At 43.0% G+C, this 19,102-nt stretch overlaps 1 protein-coding gene across 2 annotated transcripts; it reads left to right on the plus strand.

Moving 5' to 3' along the window:
• Window positions 1-11,960: 11,960 nt before the first annotated feature.
• LOC133539646 (aerolysin-like protein) lies at window positions 11,961-15,899 on the plus strand. 2 transcript variants are annotated; one of them, XM_061881828.1, is made up of 4 exons: window positions 11,961-11,997; window positions 12,260-12,364; window positions 12,523-13,015; window positions 15,335-15,899. In XM_061881828.1, the coding sequence occupies exons 3-4, from the start codon at window positions 12,533-12,535 to the stop codon at window positions 15,803-15,805; spliced, it is 954 nt and encodes a 317-aa protein (XP_061737812.1). In that variant the 5' UTR covers window positions 11,961-11,997; window positions 12,260-12,364; window positions 12,523-12,532; the 3' UTR covers window positions 15,806-15,899. The 2 variants fall into 2 exon arrangements, with proteins under 2 accessions (XP_061737812.1, XP_061737728.1); XM_061881744.1 differs by lacking the exons at window positions 11,961-11,997; window positions 12,260-12,364 and adding an exon at window positions 12,226-12,259.
• Window positions 15,900-19,102: the final 3,203 nt, after the last annotated feature.

Raw genomic sequence — 19,102 nt, forward strand, 5'->3', positions numbered from 1 at the left:
ACGTAAGTAGTAAAACCTTAAAGTCGCATCTTAAGTGCACAGGAAGCCAGTGCAGGTGAGCCAGTACAGGCGTAATGTGATCAAACTTTCTTGTTCTTGTCAAAAGTCTAGCAGCCGCATTTTGTACCAACTGTAATCGTTTAATGCTAGACATGGGGAGACCCGAAAATAATACGTTACAGTAATCGAGACGAGACGTAACAAACGCATGGATAATGATCTCTGCGTCGTTAGTGGACAAAACTGGAGTATATTTTAGCGATATTACGGAGATGAAAGAAGGCGGTTTTAGTAACGCTTTTAATGTGTGACTCAAAGGAGAGAGTTGGGTCGAAGAAAATACCCAGATTCTTTACCGAGTCACGTTGTTTAATTATTTGTTAAAGTTGTTTTATTAAATAGAGGTCGGTGTCTAGCAGGACCGATAATCAGCATTTCCGTTTTTTGGCGTTGAGTTGCAAAAAGTTAGCGGACATCCATTGTTTAATTTCATTAAGACACGCCTCCAGCTGACTACAGTCCGGCGTGTTGGTCAGCTTTAGGGGCATGTAGAGTTTGGTGTCATCAGCATAACAGTGAAAGCTAACACCGTATTTGCGTATGACGTCACCCAGCGGCAGCATGTAGATGCTGAAGAGTGCAGGGCCAAGGACCGAACTCTGGGGAACTCCACACGTTACCATAGCAAAGTCCGAGGTCACACTGTTATGGGAGACGCACTGCACCCTGTCAGTAAGATAAGAGTTAAACCAAGACAGGGCTAAGTCTGACATACCAATTCGTGTTTTGATACGCTCTAATAAAACATTATGATCGACGGTATCGAAAGCATCGCTAAGATCGAGGAGCAGCAACATAGATGACGCATCAGAATCCATACATTCATACTTTGTTGTCCAGTCGCTGTTAAAAGTCAGATTTTCGGCATTTGTTTTTAATTTTTTTTAGGTTCAATAGTGCCATCTTCTTCTACTCACACTGCAAAAAGTCAGTGTTCAGAAACAAGAAAAAAACAAACACAACTGAGGGGTATTTTATTTGAACTAAGCAAAATTATCTGCCAACAGAACAAGAAAATTCAACCTGTCAAGACTTTCCAAAACAAGTACAATTAGAAAACTTCAATGAACCCCTAAATACCTTAAAATAAGTATACTCTCACTAATAATAAGTGCACTTTTCTTGGTAGAAAAAAAATGAGACCTTTTTGCTATATGTGTTGAAAAATATTCTTAAATTGAGTAAATGATACTGCCATTATCTTCACATAATGATATGCGCTCGGCATCAGGATTTTTTTTTTTATGCTTGAAGTAAGAAATTATTACTTTAAAAAAGTAGTTTTTTACTTGTGAGTGTTGATGACACAGCTTTGCAACAGTTGATGTTCTAGTTTCAAGCATGTTTTACTCAATATAGGTCATTAAATCTCAGCTACAGGCTGTAATATCTTACTGAGATCATTTAGGACTAAAACACTTAAAACAAGTAAAAGACTCTAACATCATGAGAAGAATTATCTTATCAGACAGAAAATTAGCAAATATCTCCCTTTTTTGAGATATTTCATTTTACTTATATTTTTGTTTTTGCAGTGCACCCACTGCTGCTTCATTATGACACAAATGCGTCCCTGTTAACCCTGTTTTGAATGGTCTCATCAAGCCTATTTGGGTGATGTTTGGCGGGCCAAATGAAAAGCTTTGGTGGGCCGGATGTGGCCCGCGGGCTACTAGTTGAATAGACCTGCAATACAACAACAGATACAGGTACATACATAAAAAGAGAATGTATACTTCCTCTTTTTACTTGCAATGTCTGAAACACGTCTGTTCTTCTCCTTCGTTTGTTCTGATTGCCGTACTTGATTTTGAGATGTGACTTTTATTATTGTTTGGCCGTAAACGGCAACCAGTGAAGAGTGATGCAGCAATTGGTTGTCCGGGTGGCAATCGGGTGAAATTCAAGAGAATGGTAGCCACGGGAGATTTTCGAAAGGTGCATTAAAACTCGAAACTCTCAAGGAAAAAGTCGGGAGAGTTGGCAAGTATGACTACATAGCAATTGGCCCTGTGGTCAAAGTTGGTTTTGCCACAAAACACATTTTAAAGGCCTACTGAAATTAGATTTTCTTATTTAAACGGGAATAACAGGTCCATTCTATGTGTCATACTTGATCATTTCGCGATATTGCCATATTTTTGCTGAAAGGATTTAGTAGAGAACATCGACGATAAAGTTCGCAACTTTTGGTCGCTAATAGAAATGCCCTGCCTTTACCGGAAGTATGTGCGCGTGACGTCACGGGTTGCAGGGCTCCACACATATTCACATTGTTTTTAATGGGAGCCACCAGCAGTAAGAGCAATTCGGACAGAGAAAGCGACAATTTCCCCAATAATTTGAGCGAGGATGAAAGATAGTGAAGGACTGGGAAGGAAAAAAAAAAAGCTCCGGGCGGCGGCAGTGTGAGCGTTTCAGATGTAATTAGACACATTTACTAGGATAATTCTGGAAGATCCCTTATCTGCTTATTGCTTTAATAGTGTTTTAGTGAGATTTTAAAGATTGTAAAGACATACCTGGAGGTCGGATGGCTGCGGTGAACACGCAGTGTCTCAGAGAGAAGCCGAGGAGCCAAGATCACAGCTGCCTTTTTTGACAGCTGCTGCAGGACGACGAATAATCCACTGATGTCTCCGGTAAGATATATATCACAATCGCCCCATCCAAAAACATGCTGGTTGACGTAGAGAAAACATGTTCGCTTGACCGCTCTGTGTTAAAGCTTCACAACAAACAAAGAAACACCGGCTGTGTCTCGGTGATAAAGACAGCTGCAATCCACCGCTTTCCACCAACAGCATTGTTCTTTATAGTCTCCATTATTAAATGAACAAATTGCAAAAGATTCAGCAACACAGACGTCCAAAATACTATGTAATTATGCGATTAAAGCAGACGACTTTTAGCCTGTGTGGTCGGTAGTAGTGGGTTTCAGTAGGCCTTTAAGATATTCAATACTTGACTGCCATCTGGTGGCTGAAATGGATAGCACGCCCCAAATTCGTCACATTTCTAGTGTCAGGCAAATCGCAACGAATGGGGCCATATGAATCCCGTTCCTCCTGTATGAAACATAACATTGTCTGTGTCAGTAGATATGTTTACGTTTCAGCCCACAAGAATTGCTCTTCCAAATAGAGAACACATGTTGTGGTAAGGTGTAGATTTTTTAATGTTTCAGCTGCGCATATGCTAACGTTAGCCCTGTTATAATGTCTTAATGTAAGTGACTGCAAAATGTGCTTCTTTTGTTGTACATGCTATAGTAGTCTCTCTGTCTCTGACACACACACATTCTTGTGTTTAGTACCTTCTTGAGACCTCTGAAAATTGCTTACCTCTTTAGGACCACCCTTTGGAGCTATATAAAAATTTGTATTTACAACATATACAAGCTATGCAAATATAAAAAAGGTAAGCTTTTAGTTGATTTTTTTTTGTAATCTTCATTATTTACTTAGTTATTACAGTATGTCTCTATATACATCTTTATTTAATTTTTAAATTAATTTTGGCCAAAGGTGGCGCATTTCAATTTCTTACACACACTTGTTATTACATATGTTAGCCAGAGGGGGAGCACTTCAAATTTTTCTCCACGGGTCGCCACTTTGTCGTGGTGGAGAGTCTTGTGTGTTCCAATGAACCTAAGAGCGATGCCGTCGGGAGCCTCGGCTCCTGGTAGGTTCAACCATGGCGGTAAGGTCGAGGGGGAAGTTCCAGACGAAGCGCGATCCAAAAACCTCAACGGCGGAACTGGCGGATAATGACGCGTCGCCTCCGGCAGTAAAGGCGGATGAAGGTTAAGGGTGCCTCACTGCCTACTGGGTGCACCGTGTGTTTGGCTACGGGAGTAAACCTCTAACGACAAATCTGTTGGGAAGACCCGCATCAGGCAGCCATCAACAGACCGGTGTGCTGGCAGTCTTCTGCAACTCCTTCCTGTAGAAGGTCGTCATGAGCTTTTCATGCCACTGGAAGACGTAGGGGGGAGCCAAGGTAGTGAGGGTAGTGACTGCGCACCACTTCCTTCACTCTAATCTACTCCTTGCGCAGGCCTGCTCCAAACACCCTCACCCCCTTTCCCACCCCATCCCCTCCCCTTCAAGTCCTGCGGCGATGGAGAAGGGTGGCAGATACAGGTCTGGATGTGACTGGGAGTATCTAGCCCAACTCTGCACGCAGGCGGTGTGGGATAGACGGTCGCTGAGGTACGGGATGGAACAGCGTGTCTCTTCGGCAGCTCCCCACGTGACTGAGCAGCCCCACCCTGCTCACCCTGAGATGGGAAGGGCCTAGAAAATATGGCCTAAAAATGGTCTGTTCCTCCACTCCCGGCCAGCCTACCGCAGCTGCCGGGTCATCCCCCCATGCGGTCGAAAACACAAGAATAAAACCCGACTGACACTCACACTAGCGACTTGGAACGTCCGTACGCTTTTGGATGTGCGTGATGATTCATCTCGTGCCCGCAGAAGAACAGCGTTGGTGGCGCACGAACTGAAGAGGTATAACATCGACATTGCGGCCCTCAGCGAGACCCGCTTCCATGGGGAGGACTCCATAGCCGAGGTGGGAGAAGGATACACTTTCTTCTGGAAAGGGCTTCCGGAAGGCTCCCGTCGCCTCCATGGTGTAGGCTTCGCTGTGCGGACCTCCCTACTTCAGAAGCTTCCCGAATCTCCAGTTGGCATTAGTGAACGGTTGATGACCTGGAGGATTCCCCTCACAAATAACCGTTACTGCACCCTCATCAGCGCCTATGCCCCAACACTGATTGCCGACCTGCAATGTAAGGAAGAGTTCTATGCCTCCCTGCACTCCGTCATCAGCAAAACACCACTCACTGACAAGCTCATCCTTCTAGGGGATTTTAACGCAGGAGTGGGCTCGGACAGTGTACTGTGGAGGGATGTGATGGGTCGGCACGGTGTTGGCAAGCTCAACAGCAATGGTCTCCGTCTTTTCACTCTATGTTCTGAGCATCAACTGGTCATCACAAACACCTTGTTCCAACTGAAAAACAAGTACAAAACATCCTGGCAACACCCTCGCTCTAAACACTGGCATCTCCTAGATTACATCATCACCCGCCACGCGGACAGGAAAGAGGTGCGCATCACTAGGGCCATGCGTGGAGCTGACTGTTGGACTGACCACCGCCTGATCAGAACAAAGATTGACTTAGAAATACGTCCTCAACAGAGAAAAACACCACCTTCCAAGAGGCTCAACTGCGATGCACTGAAGTCCACGCACTGCGTCAACCAGCTCAGGAAAAATGTAGCAGATCAGCTGTTCAAGATTCCTTGGGTGCCACCAGAGCTGGACACTGGAACTACCTGGAGCACCCTACGCGCTGCCCTCCACCAGGCGGCCGTGGAGTCTATAGGGTACACCACAAGGCGACATCAAGACTGGTTTGACAATAGTGCGCCAGGAATCTATGACCTGCTTCAGGCAAAGCACAAGGCCCTTGCAGCTCACATATCAAACCCTCAATCCACCGTCCTGAAGGCTCAGCTCATCCGCCTCAGAAGTGAAACCCAGCGCACCCTCAGAGCCATGGAGAATGACTGGTGGACACAGAAGGCCCGCGAAATACAACATCACGCAGACACCAACAACTCTCATGCCTTGTACGACTCCATCAAGTCCATCTATGGCCCACAGAGGAAGAACATCACCCCAGTTAGATCAGCTGACGGAACCACTCTCTATAAGGACAAACAACAGATCCTGGACAGATGGGCTGAGCACTTCAGGGTACTGCTGAACACCACAAACCCTGTACAGACAGACATACTCTCTGACCTCCCATGCCTGCCCCCTGTAGACTCGCTGGACTCCTCTCCAAGCTTCTCAGAGGTACTCAAGGCCATCAAGGGTCTAAAAAACAACAAGAGCCCAGGCCTTGACAAGATCCCGGGAGAAATCTTGAAGCACGGTGGATATCTCCTGCACCGCAGAATGCACCAGCTGATCACTGCCATCTGGTCGTCTGAAGTCATCCCGCAAGATTGGAAGGATGCTAACATCATAACGATCTATAAGCGCAAAGGCGACAAAGCAGACTGCGGCAACAGCAGAGGTATCTCCCTACTATCCGCAGCCGGGAAGGTGCTAGCAAGGATCATGTTACATCGAGTAGCAACTCATGTCACCGAAAACATCCTGCCCGAATCTCAATGCGGCTTTAGACGTGATCGGAGCACCGCAGACATGATCTTTGTGGCCAGACAGGTACAGGAAAAATGCAGAGAACACCGCAAAGACTTGTACATGGCATTCATTGACCTGTCCAAGGCCTTCGATACAGTAAACCGGGACTTGCTGTGGGAAGTACTTGGAAAATTAGGTGTACCAGCAAAGTTCTGCAACCTACTGCGGCAGCTACATGATGGCATGCAGGCCTGTGTGAGCAACGGCGGCCAACAATCCCCATTTTTCAGTGTGGATGTGGGGGTCAAGCAAGGGTGTGTCCTTGCCCCAACCATATTCAACATGTTTATTTCCACTGTCACCCTCCTGTCCCATAAACACCTGGACCCCACAGATGGGATTCAGATACAATACCGGCTGGATGGTAACCTTTTTAACATCCGTCGCCTCCAAGCCAGCACTAAACTCACCTCCCAGCATATTCTGGAACTACAGTATGCAGATGACTGCGCTGTACTTGCACACTCACCAGAGTCTCTCCAGCGCGCACTGAATGTGGTAGCCTCCATCTACAGTGCCATTGGTCTTCAGATAAACACCAAGAAAACACAAATACTGGTGCAGGAGTTTACTCCCCAGCCAAACACGCCAATCTTCACCCTTGACGGGCACCCATTAGCCACCGTCCCCCACTTCACCTACCTCGGAAGCACCCTGTCGCCAACCTGCACCATTGACGATGACGTCCAGGCCCGTATTGGCCTGGCCTCTGCTGCCTTTGGAAGGCTACGGTCCAGGGTTTTCCTGAACAGGAATCTAACCATCTCCACCAAGACAGTCGTGTATAAGGCAGTCTGCCTCTCCACGCTGCTCTATAGTTCCGAAACCTGGACACCCTACCAGAGGCACATCCAGAGTCTCGAGGCCTTCCACATCCGCTGCCTCCAAAGGATCCTGGGTCTGACCTGGGAAGACAGGGTGCCCTACACTGAAATTTATGACCGGACCAACACACCCAGCATCACAGCACTCCTTGGCCAAAAACACCTAAGATGGGTCGGACATGTGATTCGTATGCCAGCCCACCGCCTACCCCGTCAAATATTGTATGGCCAGCTTTCAGTCGGTCAAAGGTCTGCCGGGGGCCAGAAAAAACGGCACAAGGACCACATTAAAACTCTCCTGAAAAAGTGTGACATCAAACCACCAGCACTGGAGTCCCTGGCTGCTGACCGCCAGACTTGGAGCTCTACTTGCCACCAGGGAATCACTCATCTTCAGGAGAAGTTCACAGAGCGGAGAGCACAGCGGCGTGCACAAAGACACCAACGTGCCACAGCACCAGCGACCATCACCGCTGCCTTCCCCTGCCCCTCCTGTGACAAAGTCTGTGGATCACGCATAGGCCTGAGCAGCCACCTGGCTATGCACAGGCGAAAAGCACAACAATAACCAATCCAATACTTCGTTTGGAGCAACGTCATCATCGACATCGATGGACTGCCATAAGTAAGTAAGAAGTAAGCGCTTCAAATTTTTACACACACTTGTTATTTCATATGTTGACCAGAGGGAGAGCACTTTTAAAACCGACACAGTCAAATTGAAAAATCCCTCAATTTTGGGACCACCCTAATTTGTATAGATTTAACCCACAGGGGAGAAAATGAGACATTCTCTATTAGATGCAATGGTTTTTCCGTATGGGACCATAATTTCGGTCCTAACTTGTTCATCGGTCCTCATATGGAAGGTGCTTTTCCTTGTTGATGTCTCAAGAAGGGTAGAAATACAAGAACACACAGAGACGGACAAAAGTTCTTCTGTGGTAGACACACAAAGCACACAAGGTCTTCAAAATGACTCCACAAAGATAGCCAGTAAAGTCAGACATTAAATAATAAAAAATCTTGGTGTCTCCTTGTGTGTTGACACAAGATCAGCGCTTCAGTGCACTTTTATTGCTTGTCCTGTTAGAATTGATATTGCAGATAAATGTTTGATTGCACTGCACTGTCATGCCCTGGTTTGCTTTATGCGTTCACAGTTTATTGTGCAATGAATGAAGTTTTCTGCTGACATTGCATTAGATTACAATAGAAGCCGGAATTGTGACTGCAGATAAAAAAATGTAATATTAATCTTACTTTGTCTAGGTGGGAGGAGGTGTTAGCTGACCCGAATTGAGACCTGAGATGGTTCACTCTTCCATGCACAGTATTAAACATAAGTAATTTAATGAAGTTATGACAAATAAAGTGAAAGTTGTGACAGTACTATGGAGAAGGAGACGGCCCTGAGACAGGGACGTCGATAGTTTGAGATGTGTTTATCCAACACAAGGAAGTGGAATGTGTAATTAATCCGAATAAGTATGGTGTGACTATGTGTTGTCTTTAATTGAGTGTTACCAGGAGTTGTTGAAGGTGCGTGTTGAGCGAGAGGCGGAAGTCCAGGGAGGGTAAGGCAAGCTTGGGAGGTCCGTGGGCAAGCGGGAGGTCAAAGGTAGGATCGAGGCGGTAAGGTCCGTGTCCAGACGTGAGGTCGAGATCCACAAAGGCAGCAGGGAGTCCAGAGGCGATCCGGGGAGACGAGGCACACAACTCGAAAACCAGTTGACGACGCAGGACACAAGACGATGAGCACAGAGGAAGGGAAACACAGAGAGAGCGAATGCACATAAAGAGAGCTAGAGACCTGTAGGCTTACAGTATTGAGACAGGTAGCTACGTTCTGGCACTGAAACGCAGGATGCGCTGGCTTATGAAGGGAGTGGAGTCTTCAACAGCAAAGACGCTGAAGGAGGGGAACGAGTATACTGTTTATATAGACCATCTCAAATAGTAGGGCGGATCCCCCTGGCATTGCACGCTTGACCTCGGGGAACATGTTTTTTACCGTACTAGAGCATGATGAAGTGTATGTAGCCCCTGGCTTCACTGGAGCCACGGTGGGGGACAAGGAAAAACGGGTGTGTTGTTTCCTTTAAAGTATAAGAAGCTTACTATGTTATGCAGGGATATAGTTATAACAATTTTATACAGAAATGATACTATTTATGGTGGAGAGCTGGGCTGGGGGTGCAACAGAAAATATCTGACATAGACAAACATAAGTCAATGTAAATTCTTAAATCCACGCCAGAACATGATGTTCCCAGCCCAAACCATATTTACACAGGTACTAGGGTTGTCCCAGTACCAAAATTAATTTTGATACTTTTCAAAAGAAATGAGACCACAAAAAATGTTTAATTTTTGGCTTAATTTTCACAGAAAATCTTACAATACTTTAAACATGTTTCCTACAGCACTCAAAGAACAATTTTAGAAGATAAAAGCAAAAATTAAAAGGCCCTAAACATATTTGGCTTTTCTTATTGCACTCAAAGAACAAAGTGTATGTATGACATATAGCCAGTGTTCTGAAAATTACTTTTAAAAAGTAATTACCTACTTACTCGTTACTTTACCAAAAAAGAAATGGAATTACTTTTTAGTTAATGTAATTAATTACTAGGTAAAGTAATTATACGTTACTTTAAAAAAAACAAATATCTAACATCTGGCATATGCAGTTGAGAGACTTTTCATATTGGAGCAGTGTGTGTGAGTGTGTGTGCTTGTGTGTGTGAGTGTGTGTGTGTGTGTGTGCCTGCCCACTGCCTAGTGCTGTGTTTGTTAGCTTTAGCATTTAGCAAAGGCAGATTGTTGGCTCTGATGCTAGCTCTTTTAAATATTTTCACCCGATTGTTTTGTCTCTGCTTGTTAAATAGATTGAATGTGTTTCGATGGCTGTCATATGTTCTTGAAGGCCTACTGAAACCCACTACTACCGACCACACAGTCTGATAGTTTATATATCAATGATGAAATATCAACATTGCAACACATGCCAATACGGACGGTTTAGTTTACTAAATTACAATTTTAAATTTCCCGCGGAGTTTCCTGTTGAAAACGTCGCGGAATGATGACGCGTGTTTGTGACGTTATTGGTTGGAGGGCACATATTAGCCAAGCACCACTTACGGCTAAAAGTCGGCTCTTTTCATTGCGCATTTACACAGTAATTTGGACATCTGTGTTGCTGAATCTTTTGCAATTTGTTCAATTAATAATGGAGACTATAAATAAGAATGCTGTTGGTGGAAAGCGGTGGATTGCAGCTGCGGTGTTTCTTTGTTTGTTCTGAAGCTTTAACACAGAGCGGTCAAGCGAACATGTTTCTCTACGTCAACCAGCAAGTTTTTGGATGGGAAAATTGTGATATTAAGTCGGCTCTTACCGGAGACTTGAGTGGATTACGCGGCCTCATCCTGCAGCTCAAAAAGGCAGCTGTGATCTTGGCTCCTCGGCTTCTCTCAGAGACACTGGCGTTCACCGCAGCCATCCAACCTTCAGATATGACTTTATAATCTCACTAAAATACTATTAACACAATATTCAGTTGAGGGATCTTCCAGAATTATCCTAGTAAATGTGTTTAATTACATCTGAAACTCTGCTGCCTGGAGCCTTCGCCTTTTCTTTTTTTTTTTTTGAGCTTCACTCTAACTTTCGTCATCCACGAATCTTTCATCCTCTCTCAAATTAATGGGGATATCGTCACTTTCTCGGTCCGAATTGCTCTTAATGCTGGTGGCTCACATTGTGAACAATGTGAGGATGTGAGGAGCCCTCACACCGGTGACGTCACGCACACATCCTTTTTTTTTTTTTTCTTTGTCATGAAAAAGGGACGTTTTTGTCATGAAAAAGGGAGGTTTTTGTGGTTGGTGTACTAATTGTAAGTTTATATTGTGTTTTTTTATGTTGATTTCATTAAAAAATATATATATATTTATTTATTTTTTTTTTTTTTTAAATAAAAATGAATAAAAAATTATTCTGCGGCCCGGTACCAATCAGGCCGCGGGGACCACTGTTGGGGACCACTGTTGTAAATGATAAAACACAAATTATAATAATTTGTTTGAAATAATTAAATCAATTCACTTGCATTAGTTTACGCTGCGTTGGCAGTTTCGACTCCACTAATAATTGCCAACAAACTGGCTGTGTGCGTATCTAAGTATCTGTATGTGGTTAACTACCATCTGGTTAACTACATTACCTGCCGTTCTTCAAACTCCTTGACCAGATGTGAGTGTTTATTTAAATGCTCACTTTAGTTTGAAGCAAAGGTGGTCATACTGCATTAACGCTTTTGGCGAGGCTTTTTTTAAAGCAGTGATTGCAGCGCGGCACTTCCAAATTTAAAGCGTCACCTTTATCTTTGTGCTTGACTCTTTGTGAACCAGTTGTATATATATATGTATATATATGTATGTATATATATATATATATATATATATATATATATATATATATATATATATATATATATATATATATATATATATAAATTCATCAGTTTTTGATTCTAAACTACAGTATATTACACACTTTAAATGTGAATGTGTTCAGATTGACCATTTTTATTGCTCACTCATATCTATTATTTATTGAGGCTATTGTCTCAAAGAGCGATGCTCTAGATATCATAGGTGACCTTTACTGACATTTCCACGGAACTGCCTCTGATCAGAAGTCACACCCAGATGTCCGTGTCCAATTCCCCCTTTGGCTCCATCCAAACCAATCAGATTCAACAGAATCTCAGGTAATATCACAACCCCCAACCTCATTGCCTATAAAACCAGGAAAAACTGATCACAGCATCCCTGCACTTCTTAGGGTCTAATATCATCCCTCCACTCTTCAATTTGTGAGTATGCACATCTGGTCTTAGATGATTCAAATTCTGTTCCCGTCACAATATATCTACATCTATCCTGGTTTAGTTTTATGTATGCTCATTAAGTCCACCAAATTTAAAAAAAAATGTGTTATACTTCTCATTCCAGAAGGCCATCGGATGATTAGACTTGTCTTATATATTTATTTGCAAATCTTTAATCTGCTTTGTTCATTCTCAACAACAGGATGTGAGTTCTGATGCATGTTAACCCCCTTCTTTTTATTAATAGGTAAGTCCTTTACCTTGCAAACCTCATCTCCAGAAAAACCTCCACATTACAGAACCGAAGCTTTCACTGTTTTCTTGGTTTGTGTATCTCTGGACTATTAGGAAGGTGAGTTGAAACTAGAATAGATGCCTACAGCCCAGCTGGTAAACAACAGAAGTTTGTTTAACCACTGATGTGGAAAATACATTGTTCACCACACTTTGCTACAGATCTTCAGGATGTCCAGTAATTGTTAAATATATTGAAGAACATTTCTCTTTCAGGTTGTTAAACATGGCGACTACACTGCATCTAATCGGTGGAAATGGAGGCAATGCATTTGCCTTCACTGGCCTTAAGAATGGTGCCACCCTCAAGAAGATTGGAGTGGCAGTGGGCGGCTGGCAGATCAAAGCCGTGCGGGCTGAACTGACCGACGGGCGTGTGCAGACCTTTGGAAATGCGCACACTTTCAGTGAGTTTACGTTCAACCTTGGCGAGCACATCACCAAGCTGTCCCTGTGGGGGAACGGAGCCGGGTCACGTCTAGGTGGCATCAGGTTCTGGACGAGTTCTGGACGAGAGTTCTTCGCACACATGACTGACTGGCCCCTGAAGATCGAGTACTCTATCAACACTGGGTCTGGAGTCTGCCTGGGTTTGCAGGGGAGAGCTGACTCAGACATCGACTGTATGGGGTTCCTCTTCATCAATGCCATCAAGTCGTCTGTGCTAACAAACATGACCTATCCCAGCCTGGCCTTGTACAAACCCCAGGTGAGTGGTACTATGTGTGGATCACCTGAGTCACAATATTGCAAGATAAGTAAAATACGTTTCGATACGTTTCTAGGGATGTAACAATATCAACATCGCAATATTCCAAATATTGTAACATTAAATGGAAACCCTATAGAGCAGGTCTTAAATTACAAGTACTTGGGTTTTACTCTGGATCAGGAGCTTTCATTTAAAGCCCATATTAACAACTTGGTCTCTGAGCTTAGGGTAAAGCTTGGTTTCCTTTTTAGAAATAAAAACTGCTTCTCTCTTAAAGTCAGAAAGAAATTGGTGACAGCGACTATCTTGCCCGTAATTGATTATGGAGACGTGCTTTATTTTAGTGCTTCATCTAAATGCCTCCAGTCCTTGGACACTGTTTTTCACTCAGCACTAAGATTTGTTACTGGCTGTCGTAGTCTCACCCACCACTGTCAACTGTATATGAAGTCAGACTTATCTTCATTGAGTGCACGCAGATACACACATTGGCTGACCATCATTTATAAAGCTGTTTTAGGTTTAATACCTCCATACTTGTGTACTTTTTAAAAAAAATAAAAAACAGCTCTTATGCGTTACGTTCTAACAATTTGTATATTTTAACTGTTCCCCATGTACGAACTGAATTTGGCAAAAGAGCTTTTGGCATTGCTGCCCTTATGGCATGGAATGCATTGCAGACAAAACTGAAACTCACTCATGTAAAAGTTTTTTTCCTAATTACCACTAAAAGAAGAACTGGACCTATGCGTGCTTATAGGTTGTCCCAGTCAGGATGAGTCATGGTTGCTATAAACTTTACGAGACTGACTTTAGTGATTCAACAGGTGTTAAGAATGTAACAAATGATCTGTGTGTGTGTCTTTATTTTCCCTCTCACGTTTCACTTTCCGACGTGCAAATTCACAAATAGATCAACGATATTGTCTCCAAGTGAATTTGGGGTAAAATCGTCATCAACTGTCGAGCAACGTCACCAGTCACTTGTCAACAAAGTACAAGCTAGGTGAGCATTTTTCCTAAGAAGCTGGCATGAGCTGGTTCATTACAGTAAACAGAGAAGCGGAGCTGTGACGCTTAGATGGCATTGTGGTGCGGGTTTTGTTCTCTCGAGGAAGCAGTCGGATATGGACACATCGTGAAGGCAAGGAATGATGGTTTATTTAACACTACAAAAACAGACTACGAACAGAAAACACTTGCACAAGGCACTAAAGACAAAACAAACAGAACTAGCGTGGGAGCTAGAAAGAACTGAAAGCGCTAGCATGTAAATGGTAAATGGTAAAATGGTAAATGGGTTGTACTTGTATAGTGATTTCTTACCCCTTTTTAAGGAGCCCAAAGCGCTTTGACAGTATTTCCACATTCGCCCATTCACACACACATTCACACACTGTGAGCTGGGTAAACAAACAGAGGAATAGCGTGGAAGCTAACAAATACAAAAAGTTCTTTACCATAATCGGGGATAGCGACGTCACCTATTGCATCGGACAGCAAACTAGACTGTGAGAGCGAATGAATGAAAAGGGCAGGCTTAAATAAAGGAGATAATCACAGAGCGGGCGGGTGCGCGTGAAAAACAAGATGCAGGTGACACTAATGCGTGGCTATGGCAACGGAAACAAACAGGAAGTGCCACCAGGAACTAAGGAAGACAAAAACCAAACAGGATGTGATATACAAACAGAACAAAACCAGAATATGACTTGATCTGTGCCGCGGATCATGACAGGAGCAGCAAAGCGCAAAGAAAAGGAAAAAAGACAAGCGGTTGTATACTCTCTCTCTCTCGACTGCGTTGAGATTTTCCTTCTGCTCCGAGAAGGGCACAAACCCAAATTGCTGGCATGAGAGCTGAGCGTGCTGATTACCGAGCTAAAAACCTGATCTTGCCACTCGAAAAGCAAAGGGTTTAAAGGGCTCGGTCAAGTTCCCTGCCCCTGGCACGGCTCTGGTTAGTTCCGCCACTGTGTCCACCACAAACATTGTAATTTGATATGGGGTTGACAGTAATGTAGTTTGTTTAATTACAATAGGTGAATAAAATAGCATCATATTTCAAAATGTTTCCCCAGGGGATTAATATAGTGTTAAAGTCTAAATGTTAAGCAGGTCATCACAAACAAACATATCAAATAAATGTATGCATGCATGTTTTGTAAAAACTAATTTGCCTTATCACTTTAAAAATAAGTTGACTATGTCTGTCCTGGTTATCAAGAATTAGTTTGTGTTATTCCTAAACAAAATGCATCTTTTTGTGCTTTTCTGTGTCTGTGTGTGTGTGGGTCTGGTTGTTTGATCTAGGTCAACAAAGAATACATCAAATCGGTGTCCTATCGCAATGACACCGCTGAGGTTCAAGAGCAGAAATGTAGCTACAGCAGATCTGTGATCAAGTCTCAAACCTGGAGCACCACCAATAAGATCGAGTCCACCGTCAGCATGACCGTTTCAGCAGGGATCCCGGATCTGGTGGAGGTGTCGGGTGGGTTTAGCTTGACCGTGGGAGCTGAGACGACCTCTTCAATTACCCATGAAGAGACCATAACAGAATCAGATGAGGTCAGTGTGAAGGTCCCGCCAGGAAAGACCGTGAGCGTTGAGTTGTCAGTGGGACGAGCAATCATCGACCTCCCCTACTCGGCCACCGTGAAAATCACATGCCTGAATGGCAGTCAGCTGGACTTCGCATCCACTGGCAACTACATCGGTGTGGCTTACACTGCAGTGAATGTGAAAACCACTCAGTCTGACAAAGTCATGAATGTTGAATAAGATGCATCAACATCTTCCTGTGCACCGTTTTTATGTTGATTGCATAACATTGATTTGATTGCTAATGCAGAGCCATGTGAACTTGCTGAGTGAATGACTGTCACAGATAAATAAATCATCATCATAAACCTGCTTGTGTTTCCACGTCCACCTTTAAAGCCTGTAAAACTAAATATAAAAATGAACCAGTCTTGTCTTTAGATTTGTTGATGTTAATTCAGATGGCATTGTGGCCCTAGTGTGCTATCTGTAGCTGCCTTTTCATACCGTTGCGCAAAAGCTAAATATCGCATTAAGAAACTGGTAATGTACGTCGCGACAAAATTCTTCCATCCCTACCGCACTGCTAAACAGTCCATGATATTGATGAGGAGATAGATAGATAGATAGATAGATAGATAGACGGATAGAATGATAGGTCTTTAGTGTCATTACACAAGTACAACGTAACTTTGGACTAGAAACATTTTCCAGGGCGAATGTAAAAGAAAAACACATCCTGAGAGGGGCCAAAAGTCACTGGGGGCGTGGCTAAGGTCACTGTGAGCAGGGATCAAGAAACTGTGCCATCTGGTCCCTCATCAATTGGCCGGAACGTATTGTTACGTGTGGAGGAGGAGTGACGGCACGGTTCCACAAGGGGACAGTTAAGCTCCATGATTTATTTTATATATGAAGTGAAGTGAATTATATTTATATAGCGCTTTTCTCTAGTGACTCAAAGCGCTTTACATAGTGAAACCCAATAGCTAAGTTACATCTAAACCAGTGTGGGTGGCACTGGGAGCAGGTGGGTAAAGTGTCTTGCTCAAGGACACAACGGCAGTGACTAGGATGGTGGAAGTGGGAATCGAACCCGCAACCCCCAAGTTGCCGGCACGGCCACTCTACCAACCGAGCTATACACACAATATAATATATATAAAATAATGAAACAATACTAATAAATTAACCAGAGAATGGTGTGACAAAATCCAAGAGTGTGTATGGGATCATTAAAGTTTGTCTAAGTATAAAACTATATGTAGGAATTAATTGCCAAGTGTTTACCAGAAGTGATGAGTGAGAGGCGGAACATCAGGAGGACAAGGCAGAGCTCGGAGGTCCTTGTGGCCAGCAGGAAGTCGGGGGCTAAGCGGGGCGTCAACAGGTCCATGTCCAAAGCGAGGGGTCAAGATACAACGGGCAGCCAGAGAACCAAAAAGAAAAACGAGGAAGACAAAACGCACTGCTTGCCGCGCAGGAACATGGATTTGCTGCGGGAACAACACAAGACAATAAAACACGGAGGGGAAAACAGAGAGAGAGCAGGATTTCATCAAGCATCAGATCACTTACTGTACGCCAACAGACGGTTACGTTCCGGCACGGGATAGCAGGTTGTGCAGGCTTTTGAAGGCGGGTCTGATCTTCAGCTTCAGGTATGCAGATTCCCGGTGATTGATTGCAGCTTCTCGCTGCCGCCGGTCTGGCTCTCCAAAGCTGCACAGATGTCTGCGCACTGACGCGGGCCCGGGCCGTGACAACATAAATGACATACAAACCCTTTATTTATTGAATCAAAAACATTGAAATTCAATGATTTTGTTAGGGCCTGTCATGTCTGGCCTGACCTTTATTTTCTATTTTACCTCCTTATTTCTGTATCAAGTTCCTTTCCTGCGCTCTTATTTTGGTTTTCCTTCCTGTTTGCCTTCGCCACTTCTCTGGCCTGAACGCTGTTTCCCTCACCTGTCCCCAAATGTCAGTCAGGGCACACCTGTTGCAGATTGCCAATCACGCTTCTTCATATTCCACACAGGGCTAGAGCATTGTCACCTGTTGTGTCACGTCTGCTCGTGTTCTGTGTGCGCATCCAAGGTGCAATATTCCTACTTTGCTTGTGACATTAAAGTCATGTTGACCTACGCTACGCCTGCTTCTCAGCATCTTTTGATTTAAGACCGACAGATTCGGCACGTTTGCAAACAGCTAAAATGATGCACGAAGCATACTAGAACCTGCTACCCAAGAATATACAGCAACTCTTCTCAGAAAAACAAATATCTGATCTTGGAGAAAAATGCAACTTGAAACATTTGTATGCACGAACAACACTTAGCACCTTTAGTATGTTAGTGTGTGGGATTAAATTACGTAAAAGATTACGCAAAGAAGTCAAAGTACAAATATGATCCAGTTCAAACGGAAGTGTTTACACCAGGGGTGAACAAACTGCGGCCTGGGGGCCATTTGCGGCCCGCAGCTAATCGTTTACCGGCCCGCCATACATTCTGCAAAAATTGCAAAATTGATAATATTGCAAAAATTTAAAAAAACATTTAAAAAAAGTGGAACATTTCCACTAATGACAAAAAGTGGCAATGTTGACACAAAGCTGCCTTACAGGCAGTTTTGTTGTTTCTTCTGTCTTTTTTTTTTCTTTTTCCATCACTCAAAAAAAAAAAAAACGGACAAAAAAATCTATGTTATAATGAATTATTACTTGAAAATTATCACTTTAAAATGTTTTATGTGGAAAAAATATTGCATATGTTGTGTGGTTGCCATATAAAAACATCAACGTTTTGACAAAAGAGCATAAAACAAACAAAATAATAGTTCAAACTTAAAATCGACAGATATATCGGAAGTTGATCTTGAAATGTAAGTGTTAAAAGTAAAAAAAAACAACTCATAAAAATACATCACTTTATGAGTGGGGAACCTTTGGGATCTCAAATATATTTAGGAGGATTTTATTTAACTTTTCACTGTGATTACTCAAACATATTAAATAATTAAAATCAATAATTTCCTGCATTATTGATCTTTGAGAGCTTTAATTGGTGAATAAAGGAACTCTCCTGAAGGAATCAATAAAGTACTAAATACTGCATATTTCAGTTTTACTATAAAAACAAAGTTGTCCTTGACAGAAAAGGCATAAACCTTATTTGTTTTACTTTATATCAACCTCAAGTTGATATAGAGATTTACTGTAAACATTAAACAAAAAATAATAATAATAATTTGACTTATTCTTAACATTTTAGTGACTGAGACACTCTATGCTACCCAGGAGCCCTAAGGATTTTTAAAAAAAATCCATATATTTTGTTATGGTTTGAAAATGAAAAATATCAAAATGGACCCTGCATGCTTGAATTTTTTCGTGTGCGGCCCTCAGTGGAAAAAGTTTGGACACCCCTGGTTTACACAGTACAAGGAAGATAAAATAAGAATTTTGATAAACGTATTGAACCTTATTGCAAATGATAAATAACTCATCTCGTTATGGAAAAGTACAACCGTGAG

Source organism: Nerophis ophidion, linkage group LG01 (assembly GCF_033978795.1).
Source record: "Nerophis ophidion isolate RoL-2023_Sa linkage group LG01, RoL_Noph_v1.0, whole genome shotgun sequence".
Lineage (NCBI taxonomy): Eukaryota > Metazoa > Chordata > Actinopteri > Syngnathiformes > Syngnathidae > Nerophis > Nerophis ophidion.

Excerpts from the sequence above, each read along its gene's own strand:
- LOC133539646 (XM_061881744.1), top strand. The coding sequence starts at position 12,228 with ATGCATGTTAACCCCCTTCTTTTTATTAATAG. Across the intron at positions 12,260-12,522 it reads CCCCTTCTTTTTATTAATAG|GTTGTTAAACATGGCGACTA; the intron begins GTAAGTCCTTTA and ends TTTCTCTTTCAG. Across the intron at positions 13,016-15,334 it reads TGGCCTTGTACAAACCCCAG|GTCAACAAAGAATACATCAA; the intron begins GTGAGTGGTACT and ends TGTTTGATCTAG.